This window comes from Neolamprologus brichardi, chromosome 11 (genome assembly GCF_056152115.1).
Source record: "Neolamprologus brichardi isolate AB-2024 chromosome 11, ASM5615211v1, whole genome shotgun sequence".
NCBI lineage: Eukaryota > Metazoa > Chordata > Actinopteri > Cichliformes > Cichlidae > Neolamprologus > Neolamprologus brichardi.
The window spans coordinates 11,241,888-11,259,243 of record NC_142114.1 but is presented as its reverse complement, the minus strand read 5'-3'; the positions used below and the strand labels follow the sequence as shown (position 1 = coordinate 11,259,243).

Below are 17,356 nucleotides of genomic sequence, written 5' to 3'. Positions count from 1 at the left end.
AGATTTGAGGGAGAATTAAAGAGAGACTTACGAAGACTGTGATTTCAGCATCACTGAGGCGGCTGCGACGAGTTCTGATGCAAGAAATTTGTGTTTGATGAAGGAGGGTGAAGGAGAATTTAGAGAGGAAACCAAGACTGAATAGCAGGCTGCTCTGTGAAAAAGAGAGGCCAAAGAGGACAGATGAGAGGGGAAGATTCAAAAGGGATGAGTAGTAAAGTGGAGAAGAGAGCATGATAAGCAGTGGTCATACAGTCACCAGGCAGCAACGCCGCTTAAGGGTCGGCCATTGTGTCTCCAGCACCAAGATTGGGGTAGTAAAGAATGAATAATGAGGCTTGATTACAGTCCGTGAGATGGCACATTGTTCAGAATCAATCCTCCAGGCAATTACAGGCGCACAAACAGCAGCCCTCAGCCTCAGCACGGACAGAGCGGGAAGCGATTGTGTCAGAGGACAACATCATCTTCGTCAATGACTTGTTGCCTCCTCGTGTCGGAGCCATTAGCACTTACTCTGCTCCTGCAGCCACATTCAGCCACCCACATAAAAAGCCTCCAATTCACGTTTGTGAGGATAAAAACGCAACACCATGCTCGTGCTCATCATATTCACAAATACGCATAATGGACTGCTTCTTCCTTCCTTGTTGCAGGTACGGCTTTGGACTGTTGGATGCAGGGCTGATGGTGCAGCAGGCCGCACACTTCCACAGCGTTCCTATACAGAAGAAATGCACACAGGAAGTCACGCTTGATCCTGCCAGGTAAAATACAAAGATTTAAAAAAAAAAAAAAACTTTTTTGACTCTATCTGCTAAGGATTTTCAGATTAGCCCCCAAGAAACTGGTTTTGGTATCAGCATCCATGATCTTTAACTCAACTTCATCTGTCTTGTCACTGCTTTATGCATACATATGAAAGTGAAATGAGCATGTGAGAAGAGGCTTTTGAGGCTTTCGACTTACAGAGGTAATGACTTTGTATTGGCTAGAATCTTTTATCCAGGGCAAGGAGTCAATGTGAACATCCAATCAGAAGCCTGTCGAGGAAGGGCTAATGAGATCAACACTCTTGAGCATGTCCAGGTGGGTAATTTTTTATTTTTTTGATTAAATACATGACATTTTACAACATTTTTTGGCATTAATTTGTTTTTGGTAAAGAAGTTTTCTCCAGATTAAGTATACACGAAAAACTGAAAACAGTGAATTAGTGTATTTCAGAGGAGCTAGCAGGTGGACTTCAGTAAACAGAAGCAGGCTACTTGTCTTCTTTCCATTTTTTAAAGGCTTTATAAAGACTTTACCTTCTCCTTTGTCTTTACACTGAGTGTGCATGATATGAGCCATAACATATCAATCTCTTAAAAAAAATTACAGCAAGAAAGTGAACAGATTTGTTTTCAAAAATGTTAAACTATAAGAGAAAAATTCAAAGAAAGATTCCAAAAGTGAGTTTTTTTCAATAGCATAGACATATACATTCACACTCCATGTTAGGTACGCCTTGCTAGTTTAGGGTTGGACTCTTTTTTTGCTCTCAGCACTGCATTAATTCTTTATGGTATAGATTCAACAAGGTGCCGGAAATATTTCGCAGAGATTTTGATCCATATTCACATGATAGCATCATACAGTTGCTGCAGATTTCTTGGCTGCACATCCTTGATGCAAATCTTCCGTTCCACTACGTGCCAAAGGTGCTCTATGGAATTGAGATCTGGTGACTGTAGAAATCATTTGAGTACATTGAACTTATTTTCACATTCAAGAAACCAGTCTGAGAAGATTTGAGCTTTGTGGCATGCTGTGTTACCCTGCTAAAGGCATGGACATGGTCAGCAACAATACTCAGGTAGGCTTTGGTGTTAAACAGTATTAAAGGGCCCAGAGTTTGCCAGGAAGATATCCCTCACACCAATACACCACCGTCAAGTCAAGTCAAGTCAAGTCAAGTCAAGTCAAGTCAAGTCAAGTCGCTTTATTGTCATTTCAACCATGTACATATAACAGACAATCAACACAGGACTAAATAAAGTGCAAGTGTGCAAAAATGGCAAAAAACAGTGCAACACCAGACAGAACAGAACAATGCAGACACAACAGTGCAATAGAAAAGTGCAATAGTGACAGTGGGTTGTGCAAAAGACTGAGCATTGTGCAAAAAGTAACTTGATGTATTAATGTGTGTGTGTGTGTCTGTGTGACATTGTACAGATAGGTGCTTGAGGTAGTGAAGTGTGTGAAGGTATGTGTGTGTGTGTCAGTCCAGTCACTGAGTGTCACCAGAAGCCTGAACTGCTGATGCAAGGCAGGATGGATCTATGCTTTTATGGTGTTTATGAAAAATTCCAACCATATCATCCGAGTGTTGGAGCAGAAATTAGGTCATTAATCAAGTGAGGCGATCTTTATTTTGGTGAGCCTGTGAAAACTGTAGCCTGAGTTTGCGGTTCTTAGCTGACAGGACCAGTGTGGTCTTCTTCTGAAGAAACGTGCATTCAGAGATGCTCTTCTGCATACCTTGGTTGTAACAAGTGGTTATTCGAGTTACTGTTGCCTTCCTATCAACCTAACATAGTCGGGCCATTCTCCTCTGACCTCTGGCATCAACAAGGCATTTTTTTCCAGGGAACTGCTGCTCACTGGATCGTTTCATTTTCACACCATTGCTTTTAAACCCTAGAGATGATTGTGTGGGAATCACTGCATCTTCTGAAATACCCAGAACAGTCTTTCTTGCACCAACAACCATGCTACATTCAAAGTCACTTTAGTAACATTTCTTCCCCATTCTGATGCTCCATTTCAGCAAGTTGTCTACATGCTTAAATGCTTTGAGCTGCTGCCATATAACTGGCTGATTAGATACTTTCGTTAACATGCTACACATACAGGTGTACTAATAAAGTGACTGATGAAGGTACTTTTTAAAATATTGAAGTGTGATGTAAATCTGCTCCTATAGTCTTTCAATGTTCCTGTTGCCCTTGACAGGACAGAAATCAAGCACAAGTGCATTCAAAAGTTAACTTCTGCCTACAGTTGAGGGAGCTTGAAGATGCCATATAAATTGTTTTGGGGTTTCAGTGTCATGTGCTTTATCTGAGAATAGAGGAGATAAAAAAAACCATCATACTGTGATGTGCAATGTGTTGGCAGTGTAATTTGCAGAAAATGGCAAAACTGTGTTTTCTTGAGCACAGGCACATACATGCAAATGTGTTTATGTTTGATTGTGTCAGCAGGCATACGTACTGTACGTGTCTGTGCGCGGCTCAGTTTGTGCGAGTATTCTGTGTTTGTGAATGTGTGTACTTGTGAAATGGCGAGGAGAGAGAAGGAGAGCGAGCGAGAGTGTGTCAGCATGCAAATTGAAAAGGCTTCATCTTTGCGGCTCTGCTCCCTGGCAGAAAGCGTGGGTCAGGCCATCGCTGCGAGGTGTGATTGATGGATGTGTTGCCGTGGTAACACGCCGTAAACAGGAGCGGGCTGTCAGTCTTTTTGCAGCTTGGCGGCTCTCTCTGCGATGTGCCATTGTCACACCAGATGTGCTGCTTGTGATGAACAGGGACAGGGAGGGTGTTTACTGGGTGCTACTGGTGGTGGCGGGGGATATGGGCTTATTTAAATCATTTAGCTAATATCCTGCACAATCGTGTTCAATTTATTATACTTTCTTCACCTGCTTCCCTTTGTCTTTGCCTGGCTGTGGACATATTTTTGGCTTGTCCATCTATGTGCCACATCATCTCAGACAATACTCATTGGATTTAGATTTAGATTTAAGCAATACAGCACTCTCTGTTCTATTTTCATAATTAGTCAGCGGACCTTATCAGGGAGGGAAGTACATTGTTTGTTCCTTCATCACATGTCTTATCTAGGATGTCAAAGATTAAAACAGCAAATTGATTAAGAAGGCACATTCAAAGAAAGTGCCAAAAAAATGTGCATGTTCCATTTTTGGAGGGAGTCAGATGAAAGCATGGATGCCAGTTGTCTCTTATATATGAAGCTACAGTATAGATATGGTTAAATCTGCATGACTAAAACTGGGAAAAAAAATGGAAACAAGGGAAATTAGTTAATGTTGGCTTGGTGCAAGGTTAGCAGAATCTGTCAGCAAAAACTCACCAATTGCTATGTTGTCTCGTTTTTGTTTAAACTGCACAAAAAAATTTAAAACAGTATAAAACAGCAATCTGCGGTTTAATAGGACATTATAAATGGAGCTATCTTTTACCCAGGCACAGTAATTTCCTCTCATCAATATGAAGTTGTAAATCTTCTGGTAGAAACTCTCAGTTAACACAAAATTACAAGTTTTTTACCCGAGCAGATTAAACAAACCGATATAAAAGCTGAATATGATACATGTAAAACAGCCAGGCTAATTAAGAGAATCAGATCGACAGTTTCCCTTTATGTTAAAGGGAGCTAAGTGGCTGCTAGCAACTTTTTCATGTTTTAGCTCACCCAACATTTGTATCGAGCTTATTATAGGAAGAAGGTGAGAAAGTGAATATCCTATAATGTGGAACTATTCCTTCATGGAGCTTGCCATCTGTCTCTCAACAGGTGAGAGTGAGTATCAACGCAGCGTGCCGTGGTGACCTCTCCATAAGCCTGGTGTCTCCTGGTGGCACAGTGTCGGTGCTGTTGGATACGAGGCCTTACGATGCCTCCACCGCTGGACTGAAGAACTGGACTCTGATGACTGTGCACTGCTGGGGCGAGCAGCCACGAGGCCGCTGGAGCCTCCAGGTGAGAAAGAAAAGCTGCTCCTATCAGTGTTTAACTGTTAGCCCTGGTTGCTATTTAGCAAATGATAGCAAGTAATGGTGCATTCCTGAATAAGTGTGCTGCAGTGGTGTTTTTAAGTGTAAATAAAAGTATTATACTGCATTGCTCATGATACCTGAATGATTCTGCCTTGCTAAGAATCAAAACAAATCCTGTTTTTCCTTGCTGGAATGTGCTAACTCTGGCATTCCAACATCCAAGTTTGAGGTATGAAGACAAGCCATTAAACATCACTACATCTGTGTTGTTATTGTCCCCATGACCACTAATGACAATTGATGTTAGCATTTAGCGAAGCTAACATTGTTAGTGGTTCTTAATAACATGTTCATGTGTTTTATACAGCATGTTAAAATATTTGGCTAGCTTTGAACTATAAAAAGTAGCAATTACACTAAAAGCCTTTTGTCGTAACTGATATGACTTGGAAACTAGTAAAGAAGTGACAAGAAAATGTAGGCAAAATCTTTGTGACATAGTTTATATACTAACTTTGCTCTCCTAGAGGCCTTGTTTCGCATACCTTCCCTCATGATATAGAAATAATTTGCTCCGCTTCACATTGTCCTCTTCCAGTAGCTGTGTTGTATAGAAGTTTAAAAATAGCCCAGCCCGGCACAGCTCAGCTCAGCTTGGTTCAGTTCATTTTGCAATAGCAATGTGAATCATCCTCTACTTTCATCTCCAAGATTCAGCCAAGCATGGCAATCTTCATTTTCCTCCCCACACTCTTTCTTTTTTTTCTCTCTCATAGATGTGCTGATGTTTGATATGGAGGAAGGAGCTAAAATGGAAGGGAAATTAAGACTGGAAGGTTAAGTAACCTTGGCCGGGTTTGACAGGCACAATACTGCCGACATCTGATTAGAATCCATACTCTCAGAGAGTAGCGCGCTGAGGTCATTTACTGTATATATGTGTGGGTGGTAGCAGTTGGGGGGGGGACTCGCTATGTAGAAATGTGTGTGTGTCTGTATTTGTGTGTGTGCAAATAGGCGTCAGTCCTTGTAAACAGTTGGAGGTTTATAAAGAAAAAGCTGTGAAGATGAAAGACACCCCCCCCTCCATCCTCGTCACCTACCTCCTCCTGCAAATTCGCACACATGCAAACACACACACACTCTTTCTTTTCTCTGGCTCCATGTCTCTGTGTCTCTCCCACGTCCTCGTACAGATTTACTGTCCCCTCTGTGACCAATTACCAGGGCCCAGTGTGTCGCAGAGATGGGGAAGAAGCACCGTGAAGCCGAGCCACATAACGGTGCCGTTGCTCATTACCGGAGGGCCGAGACAAGTCGCCGCGATACTCGCAACACGAATTAACGCTCGCATCTGACGTGCCGCATGCCTTAGCACGCCACTAATCAGCCCATACACACACCCACACACTGATTGGTTTCATGCTGGATGTCAGCTCTGCCGTAGATTGGAGAGCAACATGTACACACTCTCACAAATATTGAAAAGGAGACGGTGCGTTAGCATGGTGGGGTGGGGGATACAAAGGACTTACATGGCTAAAGTTGAACAACAATGTCCAACTATATGAATCAAAATCTCTCTTTTCCAAAAGTGTATAGATATTGATTGCTAAATAACACAAATTGTCATTTTTAATGGTTTTTGACATTTGGCAGGCTGCTACAAAAAAAAGCCTCTGACAAGCAGCTACGCCAATTAAATCTGACACTGATACATGGAGAGAACCAGAGGACATACAGGACTAAGAGAAAAGAGGAGTTTTAGAGAGAGGCAAGGGTAACCTATAACATGGAGCCCTGGGAAGGGACTTTACCTGGACTATGTTTTGGATCTGTGTTTAAAAACTCAAGGGCGGCAGAGAACGGGGGCTGAGGGACACGGGAGTCTGTGGAGAAGTCTGTATTGATTCGTCATGATGACAATTGTCAAAGAGCGCTGTGGTTCTACTAGGAATAAAAGTGGGACTGAAGTGAAAAGGGAGCGAGTGTTATGGCTCGAGGCTCGGCTGACCTTCTAGCATTGTGAAGGAGACGGGAATGCGGGGCTGGAAATACATACTCTCTCTCGCTCTTGTCATAACTGCTCTCCCTTGTGCTCACTCTACCGCCATCTGTGGTGCCTCAGCTCACCTCCCTGCTTTCACTGTTGATCAGAGACAGTATTGCACAATATGGAAATCCCACGAATAAGCAGTTTACAATATGCACGCTGTCATTAAAGATGGCCCATAAGAAGATAAAATGGTAATTTCACCCAAATTTAGACATTTCCTCTCTGTGGTGAATGTTGTCACCAGTGGTTTTGGTGTTATTTGACCAGATTCATCTCCACCGCAATCAGTGTCCCCACTTTCCTTGATAATCAACAGACCTCGATGTGGACTATGCACATTTTCTTTTTAACAATCTGAACACTTTAAGTTACAATTTTGTTGAGTTTAAAGACTTTTAAGCTTCAAACTTCCTAGCAGGAGCTGTAAAAGGAGTGAGATTTATGTGAGCTGCAAAATACAAGTTAGACAAGGATAAATGTTTTCTAAATAACTAGTTTATTTATAGTCAGGGAGCTTCATATCTCAGGCCAGTTGTGACTCGTATTGGAACAGAATCTGGAAGCATCATGTCTTGCTGTTAAAAGAGCATGTGTCACATGTATATGAATCGGGGGCTCATTATGTTAAATTGTAGTTGATGTCATCAGTTTTTAGTTTGTGCTTATTCTAATATTGCTACACTAAATCAACGTTTGAAATTAACTCAATTATGATTAGGTTTATATCATCAATAGTCCCAGCCCTAGGCGGACGAATGATATCTTAAAACCTGAGAATATTAAAAAAACCTAACTACACTGTGACTTACCATGAAAGGTATGAGGAAAATATCCCTCTTTGTAATTTCACTGTACAAAGTCTTTTACTGTGTGCGTGTGTGGTACAGTAACAACTCTTCTAATTGGTAACTATGACTGACAGCAGTTTTTTTTCCATTCCTTCCGCTGCCTGATACAATGAGTTTTCAAAGACTATTATAGAAGGGTGTCATTACTGTGCTCCACTTTCACTGAGACCTTATACACACAAGCAGAAAAAAACACGGCAAAAATATAAACACACATACGTTGCTCTCCCACCCCACCTGCCATGCCCACAGGGTAGGTTTGTGTGTGTGTGTGTATGTGTGTGTGTTTATAGCAGTGTGGCAGCAGTCTTTGAGCAGCGACATCTCTGATTCCCAGAGGACTTTGAGACTCGAGCTGACTGTGACTAGAGCGGCTGTAGGAATATAATAGCACTATTTAGCCTGCAGCACTGTGGTCACACACACACACACACACACACACACACTCTCAGACACACAAACAGCCACCCTTGCTGTCTGTGATAGACAGATCATATATTTACCATCTTCATCCCTTGTGCTCCTTCAGGAGTCTTTCCCCTCTTGTCTCCCCAACAGATTACACAAACCAAACATAGACACACACAGACACACACACACACACACACAGTGACTAAGTGATAATAGAAAAACCTGAAGATAAAGTATTAACTATGCAGTTTTTGCCACTGTCTTCCACCTTGAGTTGATGAATATAGTACAGTTTGTGTTGTTCATTCTCGCTGGGTAAATGATAAACCCTTCTGGGGTAAGATGGTGTTCGTTAAAAACACCAGACTGTTACGATAAGGTTGTTTTATTTGCTTCATAGTCATATTTGGTATTAAATACAAGCGTGTGCTATTAGCTGCAGTGCTCTGATATTTACTTTTTGGACGTTGCATTTTGAAAAAGTATTACACTAACTGGATTTTATGTTTTTAGTCTAACTGTACAGGCCCGATGAATGTTGTGTGCATGTGTTTCGTCCTGTCTTCCTCCCCTCATCCTCAGGCTTGGCAGGTGGCCGCCTCTCTCTGAGCCTGGTTCTCCTGGAGGTTTTTTCCTAACAAAAGGGAGTTTTTCTTTCCCACTGTCGCCAAGTGCGTGCTCATAGGGGGTCATCTGATTGTTTCTCTGTATTATTGTAGGGTCTTTACCTTGCAATATAAAGCACCTTGAGGCGACTGTTGTTGTGATTTGGCGCTGTATAAATAAAATCGAACTGAATGTGGTTTGACTGTAGTAACTAATTGGAAAGCTGGATTTAACTTGTCGAAGGAGAAAATGTGTATCTGGGGCTTTTATGAACTCTACACTGAAAAATAATTCAGAAATGGGAAAAACATACTCGCTGCAGTCTCATATTCTTAGAGGTGATGTTAGGTCCCATTTTTAAAAGGCAGATTTTTTTGGACTTTAAAAAGTTATCCTACAATGTTATGTACTACCTGTACAGGGGAGAAGTACTGCTGACCTCTGGTAAAACCAGTGTAAGAACATCTTCTGTCGTTACTGTTACAGCAACATACTTGCACACAGTATCAAGTTTGGCAGAAACACTGTCAAAGCCTGAAGTAGAAACACAATCACACGCAAACAAACATGCATTTTCATTCACACACACTCACTCACTTTGGCCCAAGGTGGATTTCTAGAGGTGCATATATTTACATATATTTGCATGTTTAATGAGTTTTGGGAGATCAAGCGATCCAAGCGGCCCTTTGTGGATATTTCTTTCTTTCTTTCTTCCCTTCGTTTTTTTTTTTTTTTTTTTTAAATTTGTGTGTGTGTGATTGTGGTAGGAAGGGGAGTAGTGGAGGGGGGTCTCCATGTAAATATCACCCACTGTGTGTTGGCACCCGTCGCAGATGGTCGGGGGCGAGGGCACCCTGTGGGCACAGGATACCTATTTCTGTTTATCTGCGTGCTTTGTGTGAGACTGGGAGGCACAGAGAGTGTGACTCTAGTTTGTGTGTGTGTCTGTGTGAATTCATTGCACTCTAGGTGTTTGTATGTGTGTGCTTTTGCAGCATATTATTCTGTATATTCGTGTGTCTCTTCAGCTGAGAAGCTGGCCGCGTGCGAGGGTGCAGTACATGCGCGTGTTTGCAATTCACTGCATATTTGTTTACTCTGTGTGTGTGTGTGCGCGCAGTTTTAAATGTCTGTGTTGATGGAAGCAGTGTTTGTGTGTTTGTGCAGACATTTGCGTGTAAGCTTGCTGCAGTGTGTGTGTGTCTGTGCATGTGTGTCTCCCAGCATGCAGCGTGGCTATGATGGCCCTGTTTTGGATGATTGATGTGTTGGAGGGAGCAGTGAGGAGCCCAGGTTGGGCCAGAGCCTCAGTCTGACACACTGCTGCTTCCCTGCTGCTTTACATATGTAGACGCAGCAAGACTCCTCCTCCCCTCCCATCTGACACTGCTTCACTCTCTAACACTGCCAACAATCGCAGGTTTCTTTTTTTGGAGGTTTTATTTTGAAGCTTCTGTTTATTCCATGAGAGTAGACTGAGCCCTGTGTGCCGTTGTCTAGCAACTTCCTGTTGCACATTTTACACCTGTTAGTACAACTGCAGACTGAACTGTTGGGTGGGAAACCTTATTATTTAATATTCTGTTATCTGTGAAAAGAAAATAACATTTAACAGACAGTGCAGCAGTTTTGTTTTTTAAATTACAGATTTAATTTTTCTGTTATATAAAATTATATAAAGTTAGACTTGATAAGTCTTTTAAAATGGGACCTCATTTCTCGCTTGATAGTTTTTATTCTTAGAGTCTACTACGGTAGCTTTGCATAAGTCAAAGCTTAGAATAATCTTCATTTTTCTTGTACTGGGCACTGGCCCCTCAGTTTATACGTCTGTCAATTTAGCTTGTCAGTGAGTTAATATGTTAATGTACTTATTATGATCACATACTATTTTAACAGTAAATATACAGTGGTGGAAATACACCATTTCTCGTTTTTATGCTAGTATCATTTTAATTGTGAGAGACAGAATATCAACCAGAAATCCAGAAAAAAACATATTACATAATAGTCATAAAGTGATTTGCATTACATTGAGTGCAATAAGTATTTGATCTCCTACAACCCATCTCCAATTCTGATTTCCACAGATTGACTGTGTGCCCATGTGATACACAGATTACATCAATCAGTTGCTTAATTTCAGATATGCCTGATCTCAACTCATTACGTGAATAAAATGCTAGCCTGCCCACAGAATCAGCTTCTTCCACCACCATGGTCAAGACCTGGTCAAGACAAGATTGTATACCTGCAGAAGGCTGGAATGGGAAGTCCATCAGCAAGAAGTTTGGTGAGAAGGTAGCAACTGTTTTAGTTGCCACCTTCCGCTAAAGAAGAACCACATTAAGGTCATGGAGTGGTCTAGCCAGTCTCCAGATCTCAATCCTATAGAAATCTGTCGAGGGAGCTGAAGCTTGTGAAGCAGCAGCCAAGAAACCTCAAATATTTAGAGAGTTTCTGTAAAGAGGAGTGAAAAAATCCCTCCTGAGATGTGCAAACCTGGTGACTAACTATAAGAAACGTGTTACTAGTGTGCTTGCCAACAAGGGTTTCTCCACCAAATACCAAGTCAAGTTTTTTGTGTGGGATCAAATACTTTTTTCACTCAGTGACATGCAAATCAATTTATAACTTCAGATTTTTGGTTGATATCCTGTCTCTCTCTCCACTAAAATAAAACTAGCACAAATTACAGACTGTTGATTTCTTTGGTAGTGAGCAAACTTGCAAAATTAGCAGGCGATCAAATCGTTATTACAAGTATTTCCCCCACTGCATGAGAGAAAAAAGAGTGAAGGCATAATTGGTTCAGATTAAAGTGAATCTATATTTAAAAAATGTGGAAGCATATCTCAGGAAAGTATTTTATATCATCACAAACTGACCATTTCTTGGCAGAATTAACAAAGCCATTTATTTAGAATTAACACCCATAGTAACAGTGACTAAACAAACATCTGCCACCTGCAAAACAATCAGTACGTATTTGTAAAAAGGTGTCAACTTTTAAGAAGGAGAGGATGGTGTAGAAATGGTTGGAGAAATGACACAGCAGTGATGCCTAATGTAGCTGCAAGCGAGCTTTGCTTTGATTCAGAAATTTAACACGGTGCAAAGTCACGTCCTTTCTCAGAGGAGCTGTACTTTTAAGAATTATGGACTTGTGGTGAAAGTATCTTCCAGGTGTATGATTGTATAAATGTGGAGCAGGGTGTCCTGGAAAGGAGTTGATACTTCCTCTGGGAAGAAGCATTAAAAACATCATAAAGTACAGTTTTCTTGTCTTTTCTTTGCATGTCTCCATTTAATTGTCTTTCTCAGTGATGCTCTCTGCTAAATGCATAATTTGTGCTCTGTTTTTGTTCTTTTCATCTCATTTTGTCTATCATCCTCCCACTCTCACCATCTCTCACTGTTCCTACGTTGTTGTTTTTTCACAATTCCACTACCTGTGTATCAGCATCTCTTTCTGAACTCCTTCCTCATCACTCCCAATCACCGGGTCTCGCTCCCATCACCCTGACACTCACCCGTTTCGATATCCTGCCATCTCTCGCCCATCACTAATCCCCCTCTCCAACCTCTTTTTGTCTCTGTAGTTTCACTCTCTCTCTCTCTCTCTGGCTTTTGAAATCCTTCCACTTTCCCCTCTGTTCCTCTACTTCTGCTAATCCTTTCATGTTCTTTGTCTCCCTTTTGTCTAAAAGTCAGTTTAATATCTTTCTATCCTCTATGCCCCGATTTTGTCTCCACTTGTAGTTCTCACATTTTTTATAACATTGTAGTTAAATATTATTTTCATCACACCTTCAGTGTAATAGCTGGATGACTGCTTCTTAATTTTTGCCTTATCTTCATTTGTAATGAAGATATGGTGCACTTATAGTTGACACCAAATATCACCATCAAATAATACAACATGTTGTTTGGTGTGCAAAATGATTACAAAGTTATGGAACTCACAAGCATATTTTATGGATTCAGGAACATAACTTTATGTGTAAAATGAACTTCAGCTCAATTAGAAACAATCTGGAATTTGAAATATTTGACTCGTGAGGTTTCCTGGTGACAGCAGGGTTGCAGCTCTTGAGAGAGCCATGTCAACCTAGTAGAAAGTCCTGCTGGGAGGCGAGGAGGCGTGCAAGGCATATCGATCCACCTGTAGCATCCAGCTGTTTGTTTACCAACAACAAATCAATGCAGCACTCAGCTGGGGGCTGCCATGCCTGGCCTCCGATCTGCTCTGAGCACTCTCACACACACGCACACAAACACTGCATAGAATATACACACACACATATGCACACACACACAGGCAGAGAGGCAGACTGGACAGTTGATGTAGCAGATTTATGGTATAAAGCCATCTTTGAACAATGCTTGACTAAAAGGGGATTTTGTGGGTTTTCATAATAGTCAGGTAATTTAGATTGATATGTTACTTTTAATTATCTGTGGGCTGAGCTACAGAAGAGATTTCATTTTTCCATTTTTTATTCAAATACTGTCCTGATTTATGAATAAAATACTGACTTGATGTAAATGAAAGTGGAAGTCAGAGAACTGACATGACAGAGTGAAAAAGATAGTTTTCACCACCCTTTGCAGCCATAACTTGAAGTCATGGTTTTCCGTATGACTTTATCAGTCTCTCACATTGTTGTTGAAGACTTTTAGCCCACTCTTCTTTGCAGCATTGCTTCAGTTTATTGAATTTTGCAGGCATTCGTTTATGCACAGATCTGTTAAGGTCCTGCCAGGCATTTTAGTCGGGTTGAGGCTGGACTTTGACTGCGCCATTGCAACTCTGTTGCTGTTGTAGATTTGCACTTGTGATCCTTGTCCGGTTACTTGACCACATATGGGACAAGCTTTAGCTGTCAGACAGATGGCCTCATGATTAAATCTAGATCTAGGTCTGTATGCCTAAGTAGTTGGCAGTAGTCGACAGTTGGTTGACCAAATGACTACAAGGTATCCAGGTCCTGTGACTGAAAACGAGACCCAATCATCACACCTCCACCACCGTGCTTGACAGCTGGACAAAACATCACATCAAACATCTCCATTTAGGTCTCGTCTGTCCAAAGGACATAGTTCCAAAAGTCTTGTGGTTTGTTTAGATTCAATTTTGAAAACTTAAGATGCGCTGCCATGTTTTGTTTTACTTTTTAATAGAAAGAAGAAGCTCTCTCCTGGCAATCCTTTCAAACAGGCCATATTTGTTCAGCCTTTTTCTAATTGCAAGTCATGATTAGCATTTAACATGCTAAGTGAGATCTGTAGAATATGAGATGTAGCTTTTGGATCTTTTTGGACTTTCTCTGCGCATTGCACGGACTGATGCTGAGGTGAATTTCACTGACAGCTGTCTAGAATGAATACTGTTTCTGTTTTTGGAATGGTGACTTCAGATTGTTAAAAGAAATGTTCTTATACCACTTGTCATATTGACAGGCAGCAACAGTTGCTTCTCTAAGATCACTGTTGAATGCTCTTGACCAGCTCTTGTAGGGATGAAGTTAATTTTTGCCTTGACAATGACATTAAAATGCAGCTACAGAATGATTCATCTTGTACCTTTGGAGATTACAGACCTCAGCTTGCACTTTTGCTGCAACACGCTGCATTGGCCGCTGTGACAGTCAAAGGCTTTTCGTTGTAAATTAAAGGTCACAAGTCTTTTGTGTTGTTGTGTACAAGTTTTAAGTACTAAGTCATCAGATTGAGCTGTCACATGATCTCACCCCCACCCACCTCTAGCCAAAAACATCCCCCAAAACAGCTGAACAGTTGGCATGTCGATGCTCTTTGTGGTTGTTTAGAGTAAATGAATAACTTCTGTCCTTCACTTAAACTCTTTAACTCAATTAAAAAATAATAAATAAATAAACTAAAAACTGTGGATGTGAAATTCTGGGCTGAGACTGATGCTTACAGTAACAGTATTCCTTATTCCTTCTTTCCAGAAGATATCTTCATTATAAAAAAATATATTACTGAATATCCATCCACGTTATACACTCAAGGTTTCCATCGAGTTTATTTTTGTATTGTTGTATGAAGACTTTATGATTTTGTAATCTACACTTTGGTTTTAACACATAAGCTCCTCCTGCCTTAAAAATGTGGGTTGATTAAACAAAGTAAGAAGCGTTAGTTCACAGTTTTTATGCTTTAATAAATGTAAAAGTAACGGACAGAGACTGTGGGGAGTTTTATCTCTGTAACAATGCATGCTGGGAAGTCTGCTACTATGTTTATTCTCTTTCTTAACCTCTTGAGACCAGAGCTTCTGTTGGGACGCATGTGCAAAATCAGATGTAAGCATCTGGGATTAATTCAGCTGATATGAACTAAAGTTAGATATTTAAATTATGCCCGAATGGATCGGTGTATACCACTAAATTCCTGCATGATAATTTACAGATCAAAATCCATTTCATGTTTATGTATACCATTACTTCATCACCTTTTTATAAGAGAAGTCTGGCGCTTTCCTAAAAAACTTTTTCCATCATGAAAAGGTTCATCCAATAGTTTACTGTAAAATAAATTCTCAGTTTAACGATTATATCCTTTATTCACATACTGCCAGATCTTCTCATTCTTTGCCTTTGTTTTTAGTATTGCTGTGTTAGGACATTTTCACATAAAATATTGATTGACTTGTTGATCGATTGATCGATTTTTTGGTGAAATGGTGTCTTTGTCATGGTGATTGTTTCCAGGTGACTGACCACAAGGGCACAGTGACGAGCTGCGCGAGGCCAAGTGAAGAGGAGGCAGCCGGAGCTCTACGCAGCGTTACACTCATCCTCTATGGCACCTACCACCCACACAGGACCACGCACGGTATGTGAAAGCCGGTACATTCTGAGGTGGGCACGGAGGCTGAGTTACTGTAGAGGTGTGACATGTGTGCTGGACGTACTGCAAACGATGCGAGTTAATATAAAAAACAGGACGAGGAAAAAATAATACACGAGCTAATTAAACAATAGAAATCTGAAAATAGATATAACATGTGCTATCCTTATTATTCCAAGTTTCCTACAACCCTCCACTCCCACCACCACCTGCCATCCCTGCTCGTGTGGCTGAGGCACCGCAGTCAGAGGAAGTCAGTGGACTGACCACAGGGACTATGATGTGTAATTACAGCGTGACCCCTGGCTGCCCCTTCTCAATCCCACCCGTTCCTCCACAGTGTGTGTCAGCTTCCCTGTTGCACACAACGTACACACACCTTGTTAGCCACACACAGCATAAAGCCACAGCGCCTTCCTCTGTGTCCCTGTCGGGGGTTTCAGGTTTGTTAGACTCACCGAGGCATGCTGGGAGAGAGATACGTACCCAGACTTTCTTGTTGATCTCTGTCAACAGGGGTTCACACTGGTCATGGAGGTCCTGGAATATCACTTTTTACTGATAGTCAGGCAAAGTCAGGAACCTTAACCAAAGTGCTGTCAAAGTTTAGATTTATTTTAGATTTCTTTTTTCCCTCGCATGACATCCCTGTTTCAGCCCAAATTAGGAAGGAGGTGTGTTTTTAGGGCATAAAAGTACTCGAGCTCAGTTATGGAAAAGTCATGGAATTTCACCTGAGGGCCGCAGTGGGTATCTCCTCTCTTTTTCTGTGTGTGTGCGTCTTGCTCCGTTGCTCACTCGTCTCTTTCTGTCAAGATGCTGATCTCTCTGTTGAGAAATCAATGGCTCCCCCCCTCTTCCCTCCTCCCTCTCTCTTCATCCATCCATGTATCCCTCCCCATGCTCCTGGATCTAACCCAAGTTCAAGCTGTTAGTCAATCTGCTGTCCACACACACACTCACTTCATTCACAGGTTCTTACAGTGTTGCTATTCCTCAGTCGTATCCCCAGTGACATCATTCTGTAGTGGGCCAGTTAGCCACACTGTGCCCTGAGCATCACCCTCAGTCATGACTTTGGATGATTCTAATTTCCAGACTAGCTTGTATTACGCTGTGTGCAGAATAGATTAGAGTGCTTTTTCATATTTTTTAGAAATAGCTTTCCAAATCTGTTTGTCATAGAAACAGTAAACTTAAACTTAGTAAGATATGAATTTGTACGTTTCAGACTTGATTGTACTTAATATGTGTAAAGTAATTAATGAGTTCCCTGTAGAAAGTGATATGTTACACTATCACATCATCACAATACTGACTGCAAAGTTGATGAAAACTAGCTGCACAAGAAAATTATCATTGAAACAGCACTTCAACTGTAGATTTGTCCCAAAAATGTCTCTCCTCTGCGTGATCCTATAAGCCTGTTGATCTCTGCTTTTTGTTACCTTTTAAAAATTAATCTTTGGCAGATGGCATCAGCATCACCCTGGGTCATGTGGTCTTTAGCTGCTATGTTTGTGTATAACAGACTTCTGCAGATTTTGAATGCCTTTAAGTCAGTGTCACTACTCCCTAGGCTTGTTACTTTTTACAGGGAGGGATATACTCTTGTTCTGCCACAGACGAATTATTTAGATTGCATGCTGATGATGGGTGAAACCATGGCTCACATTTGGCATTCTCACTCATCCTGAACATGTATGGATGGAGTTTGAGCTTTGTGCTGGCCAAACTGGGGAAAGCCATCTCAATGCACTACACTGTGC

General features: G+C 41.2%; 1 protein-coding gene across 1 annotated transcript in view; it reads left to right on the top strand.

Moving 5' to 3' along the window:
* LOC102794715 (furin-like protease kpc-1) overlaps window positions 1-17,356 on the top strand; it is a 201,978-nt gene that overhangs the window by 173,213 nt on the left and 11,409 nt on the right. The window contains exons 14-17 of the mRNA XM_035909559.2: window positions 657-767; window positions 996-1,089; window positions 4,585-4,770; window positions 15,449-15,572. Coding sequence (XP_035765452.2) covers window positions 657-767; window positions 996-1,089; window positions 4,585-4,770; window positions 15,449-15,572 — 515 coding nt within the window. The remainder of the gene's footprint in view (window positions 1-656; window positions 768-995; window positions 1,090-4,584; window positions 4,771-15,448; window positions 15,573-17,356) is intronic.